General features: G+C 46.9%; 1 protein-coding gene across 1 annotated transcript in view; it reads right to left on the bottom strand.

The window, feature by feature from the left end:
• Nucleotides 1–6168: 6168 nt before the first annotated feature.
• ecm1b (extracellular matrix protein 1b) overlaps nucleotides 6169–24227 on the bottom strand; it is a 28556-nt gene continuing 10497 nt past the window's right edge. The window contains exons 4-6 of the mRNA XM_072548787.1: nucleotides 22800–23020; nucleotides 18401–18488; nucleotides 6169–12524 (exon numbers count right to left, since the gene is read on the bottom strand). Coding sequence (XP_072404888.1) covers nucleotides 12381–12524; nucleotides 18401–18488; nucleotides 22800–23020 — 453 coding nt within the window. The 3' untranslated portion in view covers nucleotides 6169–12380. The remainder of the gene's footprint in view (nucleotides 12525–18400; nucleotides 18489–22799; nucleotides 23021–24227) is intronic.

Below are 24227 nucleotides of genomic sequence, written 5' to 3' on the forward strand. Positions count from 1 at the left end.
TTGCAGAACAAAACAGAATTTCACCGGGGATTTCAACCTACTCTAGGATGTTCCTGATAAAATTGGAATTTTTCAGATCCTTCCCAATATAGGAATTTGTTTTCTTTCCTTTCTCCTTTGTAGATTTCATATCTGCTGCATCGCTTGCTGAAAATTCCAGGATTTGTAACTTAAATATCCAAAACTGAGACTTGCTGTCCACGAGGCCATCCTACATCCAGTGGGGATGCTCTATCACTTCCCTATCACTTCTCTATCTCTACCACTTGTGGGAGTAATATCTTCGAGGAGAAAGTGAGGACTGCAGATGCTGGAGATCAGAGCTGAAAATGTGTTGCTGGAAAAGCACAGCAGGTCAGGCAGCATCCAAGGCACAGGAGAATCGACATTTCGGGCATGAGCCCTTCTTTAGGAATCAGGATTTTCAGCTGTGGGAGTAATATTAAGGAGAATTGAGTGGCTGAATTTGCGACATTTTTAGTAAGTGCCACCTCAAAGTCAGTGGCCGAGCCAAGATCCTAAGAATGCTTCATTGAAAATTTCAGAATTCAAATTGATCGTATATGCAGATCAGTCGCAATCTCAGTAAATGTCAGAACAGACTTGACGCTCTTAGTCTGTTCCAGTTGTTTTGCCTCACTTGGGTAGCGTGCTGGAAATCGAGCCCCACTATTTCTGGGGTCGGCACAAAAATTAAAGACTTTATGAGGGAAGTACCCGGAATTATGGGTGGCACAGTGGTTAGCACTGCTGCCTCACAGCGCCAGAGACCCGGGTTCAATTCCTGCCTCAGGCGACTGACTGTGTGGAGTTTGCACATTCTCCCCGTGTCTGCGTGGGTTTCCTCCGGGTGCTCCGGTTTCCTCCCACACTCCAAAGATGTGCAGGTCAGGTGAATTGGCCATGCTAAATTGCCCGTAGTGTTAAGTAAGGGGTAGATGTAGGGGTATGGGTGGGTTGCGCTTCGGCGGGGCGGTGTGGACTTGTTGGGCCGAAGGGCCTGTTTCCACACTGTAAGTAATCTAATTCCAATTTACCTGACTTTCACACCCGGGTTGACGGAAAGCACAGGCCAGGTTTCTGCATTTATTTCACAGTTAAAAATCACACAACACCAGGTTATAGTCCAACAGGTTTAATTGGAAGCTCCTTCATCAGATGGCATAACCACCTGATGAAGGAGCAGCCCTCCGAAAGCTAGTGGTTCCAATTAAACCTGTTGGACTATAATCCGGTGTTGTGTGATTTTTAACTTTTGTACACCCCAGTCCAACACCAACGTCTCCAAATCATATTTATTTCATGTCAGCATATAGAAATAGAATTAGGTGTTACTGTCACATGTACTGGAGGAGTACCGTGAAAGGTTTCCAGCCTTGCCTCTCATGACACCATCTTAGACGCAAAGTACCTAGGTACAAATCGTTGATACAAAAAGAGGAATAACAACTAAATAAAACTGATCCGATTACAAACCCCTTTAAACATACACAGAGGAAAGAAAAAACATGGATGTTTTGGACGGAGGGAAAATTGAGAAAGCAGTTCAGTGCTTTCTGTTCACAGGGTCTGTTGAGACGGTTCTTGTGCTGATCAGAAAGTTGCTTCTCAATCTTCCTTCAGAGTTTTTCATTGATTTGAAGGAGGCTGGTTCATACTTTAAAATGTCTCTGACTCTTTACTTAAAAGTCACACCTTACAGCACCGCTAAAAGACAGCACGGTACCTCAGTGGTTAGCACTGTCTCCCTCCTAGTGCCAGGGCTACCCAGGTTCGATTCCAGCCTTGGGTGACTGTTTGTGTGAAATTTGCGCATTCTCCCTGTGTCTGCATGGGTTTCCTCCCACAGTCCAAAGATGTGCAGGTTAGGGTGGATTACCCAGGGAAATGCAAGGATAGAGCATGGGGACAGGTCTGGGTTGGATGCTCTTCAAAGATTCTATGTGGACTTGATGGGCCAAATGGCCTGCTCCCACACTATAGGGTTTCTTGAAATGAATCTCATCAAATACATAAACTTTTTTTTGGTTTATTCTGAAACATGGATAAATTGGTGTTAAAAGCCTCCCTGGTAAAAACAAATCTGTAGGGTTAAAGAGGCTTTTGATGCAGAGAACACAAAAAGCTCCTGAGCTGGTGGAGATAAATGGCTTCTCCCCATTCTCGTTCACAACCCCCAAGCAGTTCAGCTGCTTGAGAACCAATCACATAGTTGTTGTTAGTTGAAGGCCTTTGTCATTGATAACTGGACAATAGTCCACAGACCTGTTGCCCGACTGAATCTTCATTTGTACTCACCCTTGCCTGCACTGTGTCTGCATCTTCTCCAACTACTGTTTGAAGCAGCAGCTGTGTAAACAGTACTTCCAATGAGTGTCAAGTTGCTTGCTTTCAAAGAACGTGCAGTAGTTCCTCAGCAATCTTTGGTTTTTAAAACAGATTGTTTCCCGTTTCAGTCCACATTTAAAAGTACAGAATAATGAAAAGACATACATTATTCTGTGTAATAGGCTTGAGGGGCTGAATGGCTTTCTCGCGTTTGTGTAGCAGGCTGAAGGAGGGGCTGAATGGACTCTTGCTGTAACGAGCTGAATGGTCTCCTTCTGTTCTAATATAATAGCTTCATACAGGCTGAATGACTCCTTGTGTAGCAGGCTCGAGTAGGGCTAAAATGTCTCCTCCTGTTCCTGTATGGCAGGCTGAAGAGAGGCTGAATGGCCTACTCTTGTTCCTGTGTAAGAAGTTCAAAGAGGGGACTGAATAGGCTTCCTATTCCTGCACAACAGGTTTGATAAGGAACTGAACAATCTCCTCATTTTCCTGTGTCAAAGGCTCAAGGTAGCTGAATGAGCCTCCTCTTGTTCCTGTGTAACAAGGTTGAGAATGGGTTATGTTCCTAGGTAACAAACCTGAGAGGCTGAAATGGCCCTTCTCCTATCCCTGTGTAACGTACTGTGAGAAGGGGCTGAATGGCCTTTTTCAGTTACAATGTAGCAATCACTGATGGAGTTGAATGGCCTCTTCCTGATCCTGTTCCTGTGCAACAGCCTGAAGGGTTTCAGTACACTCTTTCTGATCACGTATAAGAGATTCAAGAAGGGCTGAATGGCTTCCTCTTGATCTTGTACAATGAGGCTGAATGTGCTCATCTTTATGTGTTGAAAAATGTGTTGCTGGAAAAGCGCAGCAGATCAGGCAGCATCAAAGGAGCAGGAGAATCGACGTTTCGGGCATAAGCCCTGAAGAAGGGCTCATGCCCGAAACGTCGATTCTCCTGCTCCTTGGATGCTGCCTGACCTGCTGCGCTTTTCCAGCAACACATTTTTCAGCTCTGATCTCCAGCATCTGCCGTCCTCACTTTCATCTTTATGTGGAGCAGGCTCAAGTAGTGAGTGGCCTTTTTCTCTTTTATTGTTCATACATTGCTGGCTGGCCCAGCATTTATTAGAGTCACAGAGATGAGCAGAACTGAAACTTGGTTCAACTCCTCCATGCTGACCAGATATCCTAAATTAATCTAGTCCCATTTGCCAGCATTTGGTCCACATCCCTCTAAACCCTTCCTATTCATATACCAATCCAGATGCTTTTTAAATGTTTTAGTTGTGCCAACTACCACCTCTTCCTCTGGCAGCTCATTCCATACACACCTCTGTGTAATAAAGATGTCCTTTTAAATCTTACCCCTCTCAATTTAAACCTATGCCCCTCTAGTTTTGGACTCCACTACCCTGGGGAAAAGATCTTGGCTATTCACCCTGTCGCTACTTGCCATGTTGAAGGTGATGGTAAGCTGCCTTCTTTAACGACTGCAATCCTTGATTAACAGGTTCAAAGGGACAGAATGGCCTTCTGCAGTTTTTTGTATAACAAAGGGCCTCCTTCTGTTCTGTGAACCAAACTCGAGGGGGCCACTTCTTCTTGTGAGACAAGTTTGAGAGGCTGAATGGGCTCCTCCTGTTCTTTATGTAACGCACTCAAAGGGCCTGGCTGGCTTCCTTTTGATCCAGTGCAACATTTGAAGAGTTGCATGGGCCTTCTTCTGATCCTGTGTGACATCCTTAAGGAGGCAAATGGCCTCCTGTGTTAGACCCAGAGAGAAGAACAAAGAGATGTCCTGAACATTTCAGTACCAGGATTATTGTGACTTCTAACTGTAACAGAACATACAACCTAGTCGATTGTGAGTATGGGTTAGAAGGCAGAGACAAACAAAATTGAATATTGTGTTCCAGATTTATTGAAACTGTCTTAGAAATCATGAATTATCCAGACTAAAGTCCCAGGTTTTGGTTCCAGGTTTAGTGATTTATCTTTAAACATTTACTGTGGTCTTTTATTTGATTCGATATATTGTCAAATGTACCCAGCTACAGTGAAAATTTTTATTTTTCATGCAGTACAGGCAAATCATGCAAAGGTCAGAATGTGATTGAACAAGAGCAAGGAATACAAAGGTATGGCTGCTAAGAACATGAATTGAGGTTTAAAAGTGCAGAATAATTGTAAAAAATGTGAGAATAAGATCTGCTGTGAGAGCTCACAAATGGTCGGCCAGTGTCAGTGAATATTGAAGCAGAAGTGAATTGTTATCTGAGACCATTGCTGATCTCATGTCTCCCACACAGTCATGCAATACCATCAATGTCTAGAAATCAATCTTGGACTTGATCAGAGATTAATCAGCTAGCAAGGAAACTTGAAAGGGTTCAGAAAAGATTTACGAGGATGTTGCCAGGGTTGGAGGGTGTGGAGGGATATAGGGAGAGGCTGCATAGGCTGAGGCTATTTTCCTTGGAGCTTCGGAGGCTGAGGGGTGAACTTATAGAGGTTTATAAAATCACGGGAGGCATGGATAGGGTAAATAGTCAAGGAATAGATTAGAATGGTGCAGGTCAGGCATTATCCGAGAAGAAGGAAAATCAATTTTTCGGGTAAAAGTCCTTCCTGATGAAGCATCACTCTAATCTAGACTCTGATCTCCAGCATCTGCAGTCCTCACTTTTGCCTAAATAGTCAAGATCTTTTTCCTGGGGTGGAGGAGTCTAGAACTAGAGGGGATAGGTTTAGGGTGAGAGGGAGAAGATTTAAAAGGGACCTAAAGGGCAACGTTTTCATGTAGAGGGTGGTGCATGTCTGGAACGAGCTGCCAGAGGAAGTAATGGAGGCTGGTATAATGACAACATTTAAAAGGCATCTGGATGGGTATATGAATAGGAAAGGATTAGAGGGATGTGAACTAATGCCGGTAAATGGGACTAGATTTATTTAGGATATCTGTTCAGCATGGATGAGTTGGACTGAAGGTTATGTTACACACTGGAGAGTGAAAGAAGTCTTAGTGAAAGTGAAAGAAATCCCAGCCAATCCAGCCTCGCCCAAACCACCCTCCATTCCCAGCAACATCCTGGTAGATCTTCTAAACCCTCTCTAGCTTAATAATTTTGTGGAGGTGCCAGTGTTGGACTGGGGTGGACAAAGTTAAAATCAGACAACACCAGGTTATAGTCCAACAGGTTTATTTGGAAGCACTAGCTTTCAGAGCGATGCTCCTTCATCAGGTGGTTGATCCTGCCCCACTAGCCACCTGATGAAGGAGCAGCGCTCCAAAAGCTTGTACTTGCAAGTAAACCTGTTGGACTATAACCTGGCGTTGTGTGATTTTTAGCATAATAGTAGTCTTCCTATAACAGGGCAACCAGAACTGGAGACAGTACTTCAGGAGACACCTCGCCAATGTCCTGTACAATCTCAACATGTCTCCCCAACTCCTGTACTCAAAAGTCTGAGCAATCACGGCAATCATGCTAAATGCCTTTTAACCATGAACTTTTATAAGACAGGGCAGATGGCACAAACCTTTCCCCACTTGTGAAAGTGTCAAGAAAGAGACAACACTGATTGAAAGTAATTCTCAAAAGGAACTAAAACAGTATAAAATTGCATCATGTAAGTAGCTTAAGGTCTGAAATGCACTGTTTGGAGGGCACGTTCAGTTGAACATTCTGAAGAGAACTTCAGCTGTTACCTTGTTACGATCCTGGACCTGAACATAACTTTTATGTTACAAACTTGCTAGGGACTAGTGGCTTTTATTTTTAAAGTAGTCAAATTGTGTGATGTCTGGGCACATAAACCAAGAGAATAAAGCCACAAGATTCCACTATGTTGAACAAATAATGAACTTTATTATACATTAGAACTTTAATACGTTCTACTATATACGCACAATTCATATTTAACGCCCAGAATTAACATGATAAATATGCCAATAGACTGTGCTTGACCACTGCACAGTGCAAATCAAATAGCAAATGTAATCAAAACAGATCTCACAGATTTCTCACCCAGTTATTAAAGACATGATGGTTCATCAAATCTAATTTTCTAAGAGATTACAATTCTTTTGCTAAGCTGTCCCTCTCACAAGTCGCTGTGTCATGGACTGTCTCAATGACTGCTCCTGTTCTGGTTGATCACCTTCCTTTCCTAGACCTGAGCTCCCTTGGACTCCGAAATTGCAGGTCAGCACTCACTCGCAAGCATAAGTCCAGCCCTCCACCAATAGTTTGAATCAGTCTTATCCCTGAGTTCTACTACCCCTCTCCACCATGCCCAGCCCAAGTTCCAATCTTGCTCAGCTATATTCAAGCAAATACTGCCTGAAACCCTCTTCTCTCAGGTATGCTGAACTCTTAATTCTCCTGAGCCCTTCAAGGCTATCCCCCAACCCAAAGCCAATGACCTTCCCACTTTCTCAGCTCCGCAGAAATTTAGCTGTTTCTTTCTGAAGTATATTCAATTACTTGCCTTTCACACATTTCTAAGGATGTTGAGATTGTACAGGGCGTTGGTGAGGCCACCTCTGGAGTACTATGTCCGGTTCTGGTCTCCCTGTTACAGGAAGGATGTCATTAAGCTGGAGAGGATTCCGAAGAGAGTTACCAGGATGTTGTCTGGACTGGAGGGTTTGAATGATAAGGTGAGGCTGGATAGGCTGAGACTTTTATCACTGGAGGGTAGGAGGTTCAGGGACGACCTTATAGAAGTTCATAACATCAAAAGGGGCATGGATAAGGTGAATGGCGGGCATCTTTTCCATAGGGTGGGAATTTCAAGATTGGAGGCATATTTTTAAGGTGAGAGGAGAAAGATTTTAAAAAGACATGAGGCGCATTTTTTTTTTTACACAGAGTGGTTTGTGTGTGGCATGAGTAAGGGCTGGATGTGGGAACAGTTACAACATTTGGATAAGTACACGAATAAGAAATGTTTGCACAGACATGGGCCAAGTGCAGGCAGGGTGGGACTAGTTTAGTTTGGGAACATGGTCAGCATGGACTGGTTGGGACAAAGGGTCTGTTTCCATGCTGTACGGAGAATCCTACAGGTTCACCCCACCTGCTGAATGAAGAAATGTTTTCTCATCTGTGTCCCAAATTGCTTCCTCTGTATCTTGAGATCCTTATTCTGGACTGTAGCATTCCCCCCCCCCACCCCGTCCCCGTCCACGAAACAAGGAAAACATCATCCCTGCATTAAGACTTGCCCTTCCTTGCCCGGATTCGATGTTTCAATGAAACCCTCTGTAATTATTCTAAACTCTGGTAAATACAGGTCCGGTCAACCCAATCTCTCATCGTATGACAACCCTATTGCAGGAAAAAGACTCCTCTCATCCTAAAATAACTGTGTCCTTTGGACTCCTCTTCCATGACCCACAGACTGTCCTGTGTGACCTATCATAAACCTTGCAATAATTCCCTCCCCGATCGCTGAACAGAATTGAGTGTTTCTAACATTTTGAGATAGTTATAATGGAACTGAGTGTACTCTGGAGGCTACATTCTCACAGTGTGCTGGAAAAGGAGTTTTAACAACACGTCTTTTCCTTCAGCAATATTAAACTTTACTTGTTAAATAAAACACAGAAATGTGGGCAGGGTAGGGAAGTACAGCTGGAGTGCAATTGGTTCCTGTCTTGCTAACACCGGTACTTACAAACGAGACTATGTACTGTTAATTTTTAAAATCCCATGAGTGAAACGAATGGGCATATTATACTGTGTTGTTCCGATTTGCAGAAACATTGACTTACAAACGTACTCAGGATTGGAACCCATTTGTAACCCAGGGACCTCCTGTATGTGGATGTTGGCGGACACCCATATGGTCCCCTTAAGACCACAAGGTGTAGTAGCAGAAGCAGCCCGTTGAGTCTGCCCCTCCATTCATGGAGATCGTGGCTGATCTGATAATCCTCAACTCCACTCTACAGCATTTTCCTTATAACCTTTGATCCCTGTACTGGGTAAAAGTCTGAAATAACATTAGGAAGCTGGAGATCTGAAACACACAATTAAACGTCTTTGATCTTGATCTCACTCTTTGTGCGCCTTCTCTGCAGCCATTTCACACTATTCTTCACTTTGTTCTGTTACCCTAATACACTTTGTAAAGTATGATCTGTCTGTACTGCGCACAAAACAAAACTTTTCACTGTACCCAGGTACATGTGACAACAATGAATCAAATCAAATCAAACCAAACCTCGACCTTGAATATACTTAACAACCCAGCCTCTGCAGTCATCTCTAAGCTGAAGAATTCCACAAATTCACTGTCTTCTGAGAAAATGAATTTCTCCTCATCTGTCCTAGAAAGGCACACCCTTATTCTGAGAGTATGCTTTCTGGGCCTAGACTATCCCACAAGTGAAAGCAAGCTATCTGCATCTACCCGATCAAATCTGATAAGAATCTTGTTTGATTCAATAAAGTCTCCTCTCATCTTCTAAACATCAGTGATTACAGGCCAAACCCATCATCCACAAATGCCATTAGTGTCTGCAGCTTGATGACCCTCAACTCAGAGTTAGTGCACTGACGTCTGAGCTTCAGATGCTGTGAAGCATCGGCGGGGGGGGAAGTTAGCTGAACACTTTGTTCCAAGGGGATCATTACACCTCGTGGATCAGGTGTCACGCCCAAGAGGGAGGCAGAAACGGAGATCCCAAAGGCAGTCGAGGAGGAACCTCAGCCCTTGAGGAATTGTTCATCAGGTTTGAGGTCCCTACAACCTGCGTGGGTAATAACAGTGGCCAAAGGGAGAATGAGTAGACTGACAATGGCACCATGCCATTCATGTTGGGGAGATTGTTCCTGCAGTGGAAGAACATTGCGTATAGGAGTTGGGAGGTCATGTTGCGACTGAACAAGACATTGCTGAGGCTACGTTTAGAATACTGCATCCAATTCTGGTCATCCCGCTAATGGAAGGATGTTGTTAAACTAGAAAGGGTACAGAAAAATAATTTACAAGAATGTTGCCAGGACTGGAGGGTTTCAGTTCTAAGGAGAGACTGGATAGAATGGGACATTTTTCTCTACAGCATTGTAGGTTGAAGGGGTGACTTTATAGGCTTTGGGGGGGGGGCATCCTCAAAGCATTTCCTTTGCCCTCAGAACATGAAGTGGGAGCTTACATTTGGAGGTGAAATATTAGCCTGGATAAAAGGATTGGCTAACAAACAAGAAATAGAAAGTTGGGGTGAGTAGGTGATTTTCAGATTGGAAAACTGTAACTAGTGGAATATTATGTTCAGTTCTGGTCTTCCTGCTTTGGAAATATGTTGTTACATTTGAAAGTGTGCAGAAAAGATTTACAAAAATGTTGCCGGGGTTGGAGAGTTTGAGCAAGAGAGACAGAAACTGAATAGGCTGAGGCTATTTTCCCTGGAGAGTCAGAGGCTGAGGGGTGATCTTATACAGGTTTATAAAATCGTGAGGGGCATGGATAGGGTGAAGAGCAGAGGTCTTTTACCCAGGGTAAGGGAGTCCAAAACGAGAGGGCATGGGTTTAAGGTGAGAGGGCAGAAGATATAAAAGGGACCTGAGGGGCAACGTTTTCACACAGAGAATGGTGCATGTATGGAATAAGCTGCCAGAGGAAGTGATGGAGGCTGGTACAATTACAACATTTAAAAGGCTCATCAAGCAAGACTAAATTAGGATATCTGATCAGCATAGATGAGTTGGACCAAAGGGTCTGTTTCTGTGCTGTACGTCTCTATGACTCTCTATGAATGCCACAGGGATCTGTAAGGGGGCCACAACCTCTTACAGTCTGCAACAATGGTCTGGATGATGGAACCAACCATACTATCACCACAATTGCTAATGATATAAAGATAGGTAGGAAATCAAGCCATGAGGAGGATACAAGAGGTTTGTTTAGGCATTTGAACGAAAATTGGACAAATGGAGTATGATGTGGGAGAATGTGAGGCTGCCCACTTTGGCAGGGAGAAAGGAAGAGCAGAATATTGTTTAAATAGAGAGAAAGTAGAGCATGTTACAGTACAAAAGAACCTGGGTTTCCTCATACACAGATCACAACGTAGAAGGAATATTGGCTTTTATTGCAAGGGCCGGAGCTCAAAACAAAGTCTTGCTACAACCGCACAGGCTATTGGTGGATTCTGCATGGAGTACTGTTACAGCTTCACCCTCCTTGCTTAAGAAAATACTCTCTCGCGTTGGAAGAAGATTCACTCAGCTGATTGCTGGGCCGGAGGGTTTGTCACATGAAGAAAGGTTGAGCAGGTTGTCCCTCCCTGCATTACAGTTGAGATGAATGGAAGTTAATCTTATTGAAATGGAAGATTCTGAGGCGGAGGACTTGATGCTGAGGGGATTTTTCTCATGAACGATGAGGACTCTAAACACCAGAGGGCATCATTTGAAAAGAAGAGGTCACCTACTAAAGGAGGATATTTTTTCTCTCTCTTTGTTAGCCTTTAGAATTCTCTCGCCCAGCAGAGGTTAGGTCACTAAATATATTCAGAGCTGAATTAGATCGAGTTTTGATTGATGAGGGTGTAAACATTGATGTGCTGCAAACAGGAAAGAGAATTTGAAGCCACAAACAGACCAGTCACAACCTTAGCAAATGATGTAGCAGGTTGGAGAGGCTGAGTGACCCACTCCCACTTATATTCCCTACAATCTCATGTGTTTTTGGCCAGGCACTGTAATGTGACCAGATAATACAAGCTGTTACTAGTGAACAAAGTTAAGCACCCAACCCTTTGGCCTGTGCATGGGGTAGTTTATCAAAAATCCTTCACGTCTCACACGGACAGAATGCAGACAAATTCTTTTGGGCAATTTGCTGGTAGGTTGGCCATTTTTAAAAGCCCATAGCCAACATTTCTGTCCACTTAAACGTAAGCATACGGTCAGTAAATAGTGCATAATTGTTACACTTGGCTGTTGGAGTGTTAGCAAATGGAACAAACATTTCAGACACGGCAAGATCCCACAAGAATGCATGCTCGGTCAGCTTTTCTTTCGTGGTATTAATGGGAATGCTGGCCAGGGTGTAGGAAGAACTCCACCCCACCACTACCATTCTTCAGTAGTTGTCTGGGGTATTTACCCGAGAGGCCTCTTGGTTTGATGCCTCCTCTGACAGACAGTGTACCGACAGTGCGGCACTCTCTCAGCAATGGGCACTGCCAGTGTCAATCCAGCCAGAGGAAGGAGCTCAAACCTTCTCATGAAAACTGAGTCATCCCAGTTGGCACCTAGCCTCTCTCAAAGCAAAGACACATCATCAGTAAAGCATTCCGCAAATAACCTTTTAACTGATCCTGCGAAAAAGGACACAAAGCAACCCAAGACTTACCACATAGCTAAAAGGTACATGCCTTATCCCCCAGTCAGAACACTGCCTTCAGTGTCATGCTGTACTCAGGTCTGACTGAACACTAACTACAAACACACCGCACCCATCCAAAAAGAAATGATTAGTTAAATCTGAAGATGATTTCAAGAATTTATTGGAATTGACAAAATCTCAAGGATGTCATTGGTGTCTTTCATTCTGCACCTGTCTGTCCCATTGTGTGTGTCTCTCTCTGTCTCTGTATATGTCTCTCTCTGTTCCCTGTATGTGTGTTTCTCTCTATCCCTCTGTCGATATGTCTGTCTTTCACTTGATCTGTATGTCTTTGTGTGTGTGTGTGTGTATGTGTGTGTGTGTCTCTCTCTCTGTGCCTCTCCCCTCTCATCATTCTATCAGACTCTCCACCTCGTGCCATCAGTCTCTGTCCTTGTGCTACTCTGAAGATATTCAGACATCATGAAAATCTGAGAACTCTGTGTAGCTGCGATGACCAGCTAATCATATCACTCAGGTATCTTTGTGAGAGGGACAGACACCTGTGAAAATGACCCCATTGAGCATCCCTTAAATGTATTAAAATTTATCCAAAGCAGAAACTACAAACCAGAGAATCAAGACATTTAATATTTCACTTTATATATTTGAATCGCTTGAAGCCATCACCAACTGAACCACAAGGTTCCCCATACCACTTAGAAATTATACCTAGCGGCCACTGTAATGTTGGACAGATAAAGAGTATTGAAGCAGGACTCAGTGTCATGGGAGCAGCAATTCAGATGGTTTTTCCGAGTAGCATTTTGACTGCCACAGATGCGACTAAAGAAAGACCGTTTCTGTGGAAACAAAATGAGACAGTAAGGAGTCTCATCTGAAGTTTTACAGTTCTTTGTAACTTACTGTGGTAATCTTTCCACCACGACCATGACCAGGAATCACAGCCATGAGTCAGCTTCTCATTTTGGGAATGATTTGGAGATGCCAGTTTTGGACTGGGGTGTACAAAGTTAAAAATCACACCACACCAGGTTATAGTCCAACAGGTTTAATTGGAAGCACACTAGCTTTCGGAGCGACAGTGATGATGAAGGAGCATCGCTCCGAAAGCTGGTGTGCTTCCAATTAAACCTGTTGGATTATAGCTTGGTGTTGTGTGATTTTTAACTTTTTTCATTTTGGGAAGTTAGCAACGAGGATTGGAGATATCAGGATCCAACAGGACATGGTCAGCACAGGACTAGATACAGGTTAAAGCTCTCTCTGGACTGATCCACCAAACACTCATAGGACAGATCCAGTTTCGGTTTAGACACAGAGTAAAGCTTCCTCTACACTGTCCCCCCATCAAACACTCCCAGGACGGGACAGCATGGGGATAGATACAGAGTAAAGCTCCCTCTACACTGTCACCCCATCCAACACTCCCAGAACAAGGACAGCATGGGTTTAGATACAGAGTAAAGCTACCTCTACACTGTCCCCCCATCAAACACTCCCAGGACAGGGACAGCACGGGGTTAGATACAGAGTAAAGCTCCGTCTACACTGTCCCCACATCAAACACTCCCAGGACAGGGACAGCACGGGGTTAGATACAGAGTAAAACTCCGTCTACACTGTCCCCACATCAAACATTCCGAGGATAGGGACAGCATGTGGTTCAAAACAGAATAAAGTTCTCTCAACATTGTCACAGCAGGAAGCATGAGTGTATTTATACATTGTTGAGGAATGCTTTCATTTCTGCAGCCTGTTTGTCTGAATTCATGTTGGAGGCAGTCCAAATTAACTCGCGATATCGTTCTGTCTCCTAATGTGATGAGAATCTTTTTTTTCCCCCATTGATTGAGATAGATTTGAACTGATGGCAGAGCAGCAAACACTCACTGTCTTAACTCCAGGGACGCCACCTCTTCTGATGTTCCCAAGTCTCTGCCACAATTTGTTTATCAATGGCAGACACTAGATGACAGTACTGAGCTTTCCTACTGGCAAATCAGTGAGTACCAACTTCTACTGACAGCTGAGCTGGATTCAGCTGGCCAACTAAATGAAGCACAATGCTAGGGTTCAGCTATACATAACCATGTTGTTTAATGAGGAATTGGGTTGTCGTGTTGCTGCTGGTACAGGACATTGGTGAGGCCACTTTTGGAATACTGCATTCAATTCAGACCACCCTGCTATAGGAAGGACGTTGTGAGTCATAGAGTCATAGAGATGTACAACATGGAAACAGACCCTTCGGTCCAACCCGTCCATGCCGACCAGATATCCCAACCCAATCTAGTTCCACCTGCCAGCACCCGGCCCATACCCCGCCAAACCCTTCCTATTCATATACCCATCTAAATGCCTCTTAAATGTTGCAATTGTACCAAGCCTCCACCACATCCTCTGGCAGCTCATTCCATACATGTACCACCCTCTGTGTGAAAACGTTGCCCCGTAGGTCTCTTTTATATCTTTCCCCTCTCACCCTAAGCCTATACCCTCTAGTTCTGGACTCCCCGACCCCAGGGAAAAGATTTTGTCTATTTATCCTATCTATGCCCCTCATAATTTTGTAAAACTCTATAAGGTTTACAAAAGGTTTTGGGCGGCACGGTGGCATGGTGGTTAGCACTGCTGCCTCACAGCGCCATAGACCTGGGTTCAATTCCCGCCTCAGGAGACTCTTTGTGTGGAGTTTGCACATTCTCCCCATGTCTGCGTGGGTTTCCTCCGGGTTCCTCCCACAATCCAAAAACGTGCAGGTCAGGTGAATTGGCCATGCTAAATTGCCCGTAGTGTTAGGTGAAGGGGTAAATGTAGGGGAATGGGTCTGGGTGGGTTACGCTTCGGTGGGTTGGTGTGGACTTGTTGGGCCAAAGGGCCTGTTTCCACACTAAGTAATCTAATTTAATCCATGGTCACCCCTCAGCCTCCGATGCTCCAGGGTAAACAGCCCCAGCCTGTTCAGCCTCTCCCTGTAGCTCAGATCCTCCAAACCTGGCAACATCCTTGTCAATCTTTTCTGAACCCTTTCAAGTTTCACCACATCTTTCCGATAGGAAGGAGACCAGAATTCGATAAAGCTTGGCACTGGAAAAGGCACAGCAGGTCAGGAAGCATCTGACGAGCAATGGAGTCGAAGTGTCAGGCAGGACCCTTCTTCAGGATTGGGGATGGGGGAACAGGGTTGAGAGATAAATGGGGAAGGGGGATGGGGCAACCCGATAGGCGGGTAAAGGTAGGAGGTGATAGTGGTCGGATGATGGGAAGGGTGAAGCAGATAGATGGGAACTGATTAGGTCAGGTCAAGTCAAGATGGCAGATCTGAATTGGAGGGTTGCATCTGGGATGAGGAGTGGGGAGGGGAGATTTGGAAACTGGTGAATTCAATGTTCGTGCCATGTGGTTGTAGGCTCCCAAGGCAGAAGATGAGATGTTCCTCCTCATCTTCCACCTTATGTAGGCAGTGGAGGAGGCCCAGAACGGATATGTCCCAAGGGACGTGGGAGGGGAAGTTGAAGTGAATGGCCACAGGAAGGTGAGGTTGGTTACTGCATATGGACCAAAGAGGTTCCCTGAACTATTCTGCGAGTTTGCTCTTGGTGTTTCCAATGTAGAGGAGACCACATCAAGAGCACCAGATGCAGTAAATGAGGTGAGAGGATGTGCAAGTAAATCTCTGCCGCATTTGAAACAATCCTTTGGGGCCTTGGACGGAGGTGAGGGGGTGGGCAGAGAGGGAGGTGCAATGCGGGTGCAGGTTTTGCACCTCTTACAGTGGCTGGGGAAGGTGCCAGGAGTGGAGAGGGGGTTAGCGGGGAGTGTGGACCTAACGAGGGAGTCACGGAGGGAACGGTCCCTACGGAATGCAGATAGGGATGGGGAGGGAAATATAAATTTGGTGGTCGGGTCTGACTGTAGGTGGCGAAAGTGGGGGGAGGACGCTGTGCTGGATTTGGAGATTGGTGGGGTGGAATGTGAGGACCAGGAGGATTCTACCCTTGTTGGGGTTGCAGAGGGTGGGGTTTGAGGGCAGAAGTGTGGGAAATGGAGGAGATGTGATTGGGGTGGGAAAATCTAGGATGTCCTGGAGAAGAATTGCTCATCCTGACCGCAAATACAGCAGAGGCGGAGGAATTGGAAGGAGGGGATCACGTCTTTGCAGGAGGTGGGGCGGGAGGAGGTGTAGTCAAGGTAACTGTGGGAGTCAGTGGGTTTGTAGTAGACATTGGTGTGTAGTCAGTCACTGGAGATGGAGATGGGGAGGTCCAGGAAGGGGAGGGAGGTATCGGAGATGGACAAGGTGAATTTGAGGTCAGGGTGCAAGGTGTTGGTGTGACGAATTAACTGTTCACATTGTGGCACGGTGACTAAGTGGTTAGCACTGCTTCCTCACAGCACCACGGGCCCAGGTTCAATTCCAGCCTCGGGTGACTGTCTGTGTGGAGTTTGCACATTCTCCCCGTGTCTGTGTGGATTTCCTCCGGGTGCTCTGGTTTCCTTCAACAGTCCAAAGATATTAGGGTGGATTGGCTGTTCTAAATTGCCCATAGTGCTCAGAGATGTGTAGGTTAGGGTGGATTGACCATGCTAAATTGTCCCGTAATGTCCAGGGATGTGCAGGTTAGGTTGGATTGGCCATAGGAAATTGCCTGTAGTGCTCAAGGATAATTAGGTTAGATGCATTAGTTGGGGGAATGTAGAATAATAGGTACGGGAAAGGGTCTGGGTGGGTTACTCTTCAGAGGGTCGATGGGGATTTGTTGGGCCAAATGGCCTGTTTCCACACTGTAATGGATTCTATGGGCACTGATACAGTCATCAATGTAGCAGGGGGAATGGTGCTGGTATAACTGTGGAAGAGGGACTGTTCCACATCTCCTATGAAGAGGCAGGCAGCCACCCGTGTGGTTTGTGGGAAGTGGGAGGATTGAAAGGAGAAGTTGCTGAGGGTAAGGTCCAGCTCTGCCAATCAAATGAGGGTGGAGGGGGACTGGGTTGGTCGGCGGGAGAGGAAGAAATGGAGGGTTGGAAGGCCTTCATTATGAGGGAATGCAGGCGTAGAGGGACTGGATGTCCATGGTGAAAATGAGGCGTTGGGAGTAGGGGAAATTGAAAGTCGTGGAGGGGTTGGACAGCCTGGGTGGTATCTCAAACGTAGGTGGGGAATTCCTGCACCAAGGGGGACAGCACAGAGTCAAGATAAATGGAAGGAAGTTCAGTGAGGCAGGAGCACTACTGTGTCCAGTTCTGGTCGCCACATTACCAAAAGGATGTGGACGCTTTGGAGAGGGTGCAGAGAAGGTTTATGAGGATGTTGCCTGGTATGGAAGGTGCTGGCTATGAACAGAGGTTGAGTAGGTTAGGATTGTTTTCATTAGAAAAAAGGAGATCGAGGGGGGGACCTGACTGAGGTCTACAAAACCATGAAGGGTATAGACTGGGTAGATAGAGATCCCAGGGTGAGGGATTCAATAACAAGAGGTTACGCTTTCAAGGTGAGAGGCGAAATATTTAAGGGAAATACACGCAAGTACTTTACACAGAAGGTGGTAGGTGCCTGGAACACATTGCCAGCGGAGGTAGTAGAGGCAGGCCCAGTGGATTCACTTAAGATGCATGAGTAGATGGGGAGCAGAGGGTTACAGATTGCTTGGGAATTGGGCGGTAGGTTTAAACAGTGGATTTGGATTGGCTCAGGGTTGGAGGGCCAAAGGGCCTGTTCCTGACCTGTAAATTTTCTTTGTTCTTTGACAGGTGGAGACCGGGGCAGTCAGGTTTGTGGAGTTTTGGTAAGAAATAGAACCAAGGGTGGTGCAGGGTTGGGGGACGATGAGGTTGTGAGATCAGCTGGGGTGATGAGATTGTGGATGGTCTTGGAGATGATAGTTTGGTGATGACAGGTGTGATCGTGGCCAAGGGGGTCGCAGGAGGAGGTGTCAGCGTGTTGGTGCCCAGCTTCAGCGATGTAGGGTTTCGGTGCGCCGATGTTGTGAAACATGAAAGGGTTCGGAAAAGATTGACAAGGATGTTGCCAGGGTTGGAGGATTTGAGCTACAGGGGGAGGCTGAACAGGCTGGGGCTGTTTTCCCTGGAGCGTCGGAGGCTGAGGGGTGACCTTACAGAGATTTATAAATTTGTGAGGGAGTTGCATAGGGTGAATAGGTCTTTTGCCTGGGGTGAGGGAGTCCTGAACTGGAGAGCATAGGTTTAAGGTGAGAGGGGAAAGGGACCTGAGGGGCAATTTTTTCACACAGAGGGTGGTGTGTGTATGGAATGAGCTGCCAGAGGAAGTGGTGGAGGCTGATACAATTACAGCATTTAAAAGGATGGGGACATGAATAGGAAGGGTTTAGAGGGACATGGGCTAACTGCTGACAAATGGGACTAGATTAATTTAGGATATCTGGTCAGCATGGATGAGTTGGACCGAAGGGTCTGTTTCCGTGCAGTTCCACTCTCTGACTCTATAATTGTGTGTGATAACCATGTCTTTTCTGGACTCTAACCAGTTATTTACTGAAACCATGAGTTTGTGTTGGGATGGACCAGCATCCCTTGCTGCTGTGTTCCACACAGATGGGATTGGTATCAGTGGTAGCCTGGCGCAATGATCTTGTCTGTGATGCCCGACACAGTCAGATAGCCAGCCAGCACCACTAAAAGTGCCACCTGGGGGGAGGGAACAAACAAATCACAAAAGAAGATATATCCTGACCTTCTCGACCACACAGTCATTCCTCTGCTTTGGGTTGCTATGGGAACAGCAGTCACTCCGTATCGTCGTCAATAGCTTGGATATCGGCCTGAATACATAAAAACAATTCAGTCAACAAACAAATCCGTTTCTAAGTATTGCCTTTCTCCATGCTCCTCCCCTTGTTGAATTTTATCCTCCATCTCACTCTCCCAACCAAGGTCACCAGGAAGTGGGAGAGAATGACAGTGTAGTTCATAAACTTTAAAACAAAACCCTGTGATACCCTGATCAAGTTAAACTGTCAGTTTATTCAACAGTGCCGTCATCAGAAAGGCAAATCCCTTCACTGCTGTCCCTGTCCCTGGGAGTATTTGATTGGAGGAGGGGGAAACAGTGTAGAGGGAGCTTTACTCTGTATCTAACCCCGTGCTATCCCTGTCCCTGGGAGTGTTTGATGGGGACAGTGTAGAGGGAGCTTTACTCTGTATCTAACCCCCGTGCCATCCCTGTCCTGGGAGTGTTTGATGGGGGACAGTGCAGAGGGAGCTTTACTCTGTATCTAATCCCAAATTGTCCCTGTCCTGGAAGTGTTTGATGGGGGGACAGTGTAGAGGGAGCTTTACTATTTATCTAACCCCGTCCTGTCCCTGTCCCTGGGAGTGTTTGATGGGGGGACAGCGTAGAGAGAGCTTTACTCTGTATCTAACCCCATGCCGTCCCTGTCCTGGGAGTGTTTGATGGGGGACAGTGTAGAGGCAGCTTTACTCTGTATCTAATCCCAAATTGTCCCTGTCCTGGAAGTGTTTGATGGGGGGCAGGGTCGAGGGAGCTTTATTCCAACTCTAACCCTGTACTATTCCTGTCCTGTGAGTGTTTGAGGGGGGGCAGTGTAGAGGGAGCTTTACTCTGTATCTAACCCAGTGCTGTCCCTGTCCCTGGGAGTGTTTGATGGGGACAGTGTAGAGGGAGCTTTACTATTTATCTAACCCCGTGCTGTCCCTGTCCCTGGGAGTGTTTGATGGGGGGACAGTGTAGAGAGAGCTTCACTCTGTATCTAACCCTGTGCTGTCCCTGTCCCTGGGAGTGTTTGATGGGGGGACAGTGTAGAGAGAGCTTTACTCTGTATCTAACCCCATGCTGTCCCTGTCCCTGGGAGTGTTTGATGGGGGGACAGTGTAGAGGGAGCTTTACTCTGTATCTAACCCCGTGCTGTCCCTGTCCCTGGGAGTGTTTGATGGGAGGGACAGTGTAGAGGAGGCTTTATTCTGTATCTAACCCTGTGCTGTCCCTGTACAAAGAGTTCTGTATTTGATGGGGGGAATCAGTGTCGACTGAGCTTTACTCTACCTAACTGTATCAGAAGTCTGATGTACAAAGAGACTTGGGAGTTCTAGTCCAGGATTCTCTCAAGGTCAACTTGCAGGTTGAGTCAGTCGTTAGGAAGGCAAATGCAATGATGGCATTTATTTTGAGAGGAATTAAATATGAAAGCAGGGATGTACATCTCAGGCTGTATAAGGCTGTGGTCAGACCTCGTTTGGAGTATTGTGTGCAGTTTTGGGCCCCGTATCTCAGGAAGGTTGTACTGCACCTGGAGCATGTTCAGAGGAGCTTCACAAGAATGGTCCCAGGAATGAAAAGCTTAATGTATGAGGAATGTTTGAGGACTCTGGGACTATACTCGATGGAGTTTGGGAGGGTGAGGGGGGGATCTGATTGAAACTTACAGAATACTGAACAGCCTGGACAGAGTGGATGTTGGGAAGATGGTTCCATTGGTTGGAGAGACTAGGACCCGAGGGCACAGCCTTAGAGTAAAGGGAAGACCCATTAGAACAGAGATAAGGAGAAACTTCTTCAGCCAGAGGGTGGGGAATCTGTGGAATTCACTGCCACAGAAGGCTGTAGAGGCCAGGTCATTGAGGATATTTAAGACGGAGATCAATAGGTTCTTGAATATCAAGGGGATCAAGGTTTACAGGGAGAGAGTGGGAGAATGAGGTTGAGAAACTTATCAGCCGTGAGGCTGGATGGCCTTATTTCTGGTCCGATGTCATATGGTGTACCACCATGCTGTCCCTGTCCCATGGAGAGTTTGATGGGGAGACAGTGTAGAGGAAGCTTTACTCTGTATCTAACCCCATGCTGTCCCTGTCCCATGGAGAGTTTGATGGGGAGACAGTGTAGAGGAAGCTTTACTCTGTATCTAACCCCGTGCTGTCCCTGTCCTGGGAGAGTTTGATAGGGGGACAGTGTAGAGGAAGCTTTACTCTATATCTAACCCCGTGCTGTCCCTGTCCCTGGGAGAGTTTGATGGGGAGACAGTGTAGATTAAGCTTTACTCTGTATCTAACCCTGTGTTGTCCCTGCCCCTGGGAGTGTTTGATGGGGGGACAGTGTAAAGGGAGCATAACTCTGTATCTAACCCTGTGCTGTCTCTGTCCCTGGGAGTGTTTGATGAGGGGACAGTGTAGAGTGCGCTTTACTCTGTATCTAACCCTGTGCTGTTCCTGTCCCTGGGAGTGTTTGATGGGGGGACAGTGTAGAGGAAGCTTTACTCTGTATCTAAGCCTGTGCTGTCCCTGACCCTGGGAGAGTTTGGTGGGGAACATAGTAGAGAGAGCTTTACTCTGTATCTAACCCTGTGCTGTCCCTGTCCCTGGGAGAGTTTGATAGGGGGACAGTGTAGAGGAAGCTTTACTCTATATCTAACCCCGTGCTGTCCCTGTCCCTGGGAGAGTTTGATGGGGAGACAGCGTAGAGTAGGCTTTACTCTGTATCTAACCCTGTGCTGTCCCTGCCCCTGGGAGTGTTTGATGGGGGGACAGTGTAGAGAGAGCTTTACTCTGTATCTAACCCCGTGCTGTCCCTGTCCCTGGGAGTGTTTGATGGGGGAGCAGTGTAGAGGGAGCTTTGGTCTGTATTTAACCCCGTGCTGTCCGTGTCCTGGGAGTGTTTGATACAGGGGACAGTGCAGAGAGAGCTTTACTCTGTATCTAATCCTGTGCTGTCCCTATCCTGGGAGTGTGTGATGAGGGGACAGTGTAGAGGGAGCTTTACTCTGTATCTAACCCCGTGCTGTCCCTGTCCTGGGAGTGTTTGATGGGGGGACAGTGTAGAGAGAGCTTTATTCTGTATCTAACCCTGTGCTGTTCCTGTCCCTGGGAGTGTTTGATGGGGGGACAGTGTAGAGGAAGCTTTACTCTGTATCTAAGCCTGTGCTGTCCCTGACCCTGGGAGAGTTTGGTGGGGAACATAGTAGAGAGAGCTTTACTCTGTATCTAACCCTGTGCTGTCCCTGTCCCTGGGAGAGTTTGATAGGGGGACAGTGTAGAGGAAGCTTTACTCTATATCTAACCCCGTGCTGTCCCTGTCCCTGGGAGAGTTTGATGGGGAGACAGCGTAGAGTAGGCTTTACTCTGTATCTAACCCTGTGCTGTCCCTGCCCCTGGGAGTGTTTGATGGGGGGACAGTGTAGAGAGAGCTTTACTCTGTATCTAACCCCGTGCTGTCCCTGTCCCTGGGAGTGTTTGATGGGGGAGCAGTGTAGAGGGAGCTTTACTCTGTATCAAATCCCAAATTGTCCCTGTCCCTGGGAGTGTTTGATCAGAGTACAGTGTAGAGGGAGCTTTGGTCTGTATTTAACCCTGTGCTGTCCGTGTCCTGGGAGTGTTTGATACAGGGGACAGTGCAGAGAGAGCTTTACTCTGTATCTAATCCTGTGCTGTCCCTATCCTGGGAGTGTGTGATGAGGGGACAGTGTAGAGGGAGCTTTACTCTGTATCTAACCCCGTGCTGTCCCTGTCCTGGGAGTGTTTGATGGGAGGACAGTGTAGAGAGAGCTTTACTCTGTATCTAACCCCGTGCTGTCCCTGTTCCTGGGAGTGTTTGATGGGGAACAGTGTAGAGGAAGCTTTACAACATCTGTGATCCCTTACATAGGAACACTTGGTGGTGACCGTGTGGGAAGCAGCAGTTTAAGGTTCAGAACTGAAAATCAAAACAAAGCCTCTCAAAACTCAAGACCTTTTCAAACAGTTTTTTCACCCACCTTTTAGAGTCATAGAATCATTGAGATGTACAGCACAGAAACAGACCCTTCGGTCCAACCCATCCATGCCGACCAGATATCCCAACCCAATCCAGTTCCACCAGCCAGCACCCGGCCCATATCTCTCCAAAACCTTCCTATTCATATACCCATCCAAATGCCTCTTAAATGTTGCAATTGTACCAGCCTCCACCACATCCTCTGGCAGCACATTCCATACACGTACCACCCTCTGGGTGAAAAGGTTGCCCCTCAGGTCTCTTTTATATCTTTCCCCTCTCACCCTAAACCTATGCCCCTCTTGTTCTGGACTCCCCCCACCCCAGGGAAGAGACTTTGTCTATTTATCCTATCCATGCCACTTACCTTTTGGTCAGCAATTTTAAATGGTTCTGACACAGTGTGAGCAGAGCATTGTCTGTCACATTTACCAGGCTGATGGTTGTTATCTCGTGGTCATACTTGGGGTACGCGGCAATATTTTTGAAGCAGGTGAACAATTCATCTTCTTTCTTCCAACAGCAATGATCTTCTGAGTTGCTTGAGGATAACTTGCTGTCACAGTATTCCAGCAACATCTGCTTCCACTGCAAGAGTTGAATGGAATTGACTTTATTGTCACGTACTACTCACATGAATGCAGTGAAAAGAATCATAGAAACCCCTACAGTGTGAAAGCAGGCTATTCCAATCTGAAGAGCACTTGCATCTCAAACGCAACTGCAACCTCTTTTGGAGGTGGACGTGAGAGTAGGTCATCTGTCTGTGGTTACAGACCCTCCGAAATTGGATGCTGTACCCTCATGGGAATTGTGTGACCTCAGACACTGTCAGCAGCGGCCTACTCACTGGACTTCAGACTATGCATCCAGATATGTGACTCTCCCTCAGTCCCAAACACACCAAACCCTACATCCAAGGTGAACTCAGTACAGAGTGAGGAGGAGAAGGTCAGGCAGTGATCCACAGGGGTTGAAATACCTGTCGTAGCTAGAGCTCTGAAAATTGGATTCATCAATCTGAAATCAAAAGCTAGCCATCGGTAATTGTGGGCAGGCAATCAGCTGTCCTCAGCACTGACCCTCCGACAGTGCGGCACTCCCTTAGCACTGACCCTCCAACAGTACACTGCTCCCTCAACACTGACCCTCCGGCAGTGCGGCACTCACTCAGCACTGACCCTCCAACAGTGTGGTGCTCCCACAGCACTGACTCTCCAACAGTGCACACTCCCTCAGCGCTGATCCTCCAATAGTGCCCGTTCCCTCAGCACTGACCCTCCAACAGTACAACACTTCCTCAGCACTGACCCTCTAACAGTACAACACTTCCTCAGCACTGACCCTCTGACAGTGCGACACTCCCTCAGCACTGACCCTCCGACAGTGCGGCACTCCCTCAGCACTGACCCTCCGACAGTGCCCATCCCTCAGCACTGACCCTCCGACAGTGCAGCGCTCCCTCAGCACTGACCCTCCGACAGTGCGGCACTCCCTCAGCACTGACCCTCCGACAGTACAGCGCTCCCTCAGCACTGACCCTCCGACAGTGCCCATCCCTCAGCACTGACCCTCCGACAGTGCAGCGCTCCCTCAGCACTGACCCTCCGACAGTGCGGCGCTCCCTCAGCGCTGACCCTCCAGCAGTGCCCACTCCCTCAGCACTGACCCTCCGACAGTGCAGCGCTCCCTCAGCACTGACCCTCCGACAGTGCAGCGCTCCCTCAGCACTGACCCTCCGACAGTGCGGCGCTCCCTCAGCACTGACCCTCCGACAGTGCGGCGCTCCCTCAGC

This window comes from Chiloscyllium punctatum, chromosome 28 (genome assembly GCF_047496795.1).
Source record: "Chiloscyllium punctatum isolate Juve2018m chromosome 28, sChiPun1.3, whole genome shotgun sequence".
NCBI classification, from domain to species: Eukaryota; Metazoa; Chordata; class Chondrichthyes; order Orectolobiformes; family Hemiscylliidae; genus Chiloscyllium; species Chiloscyllium punctatum.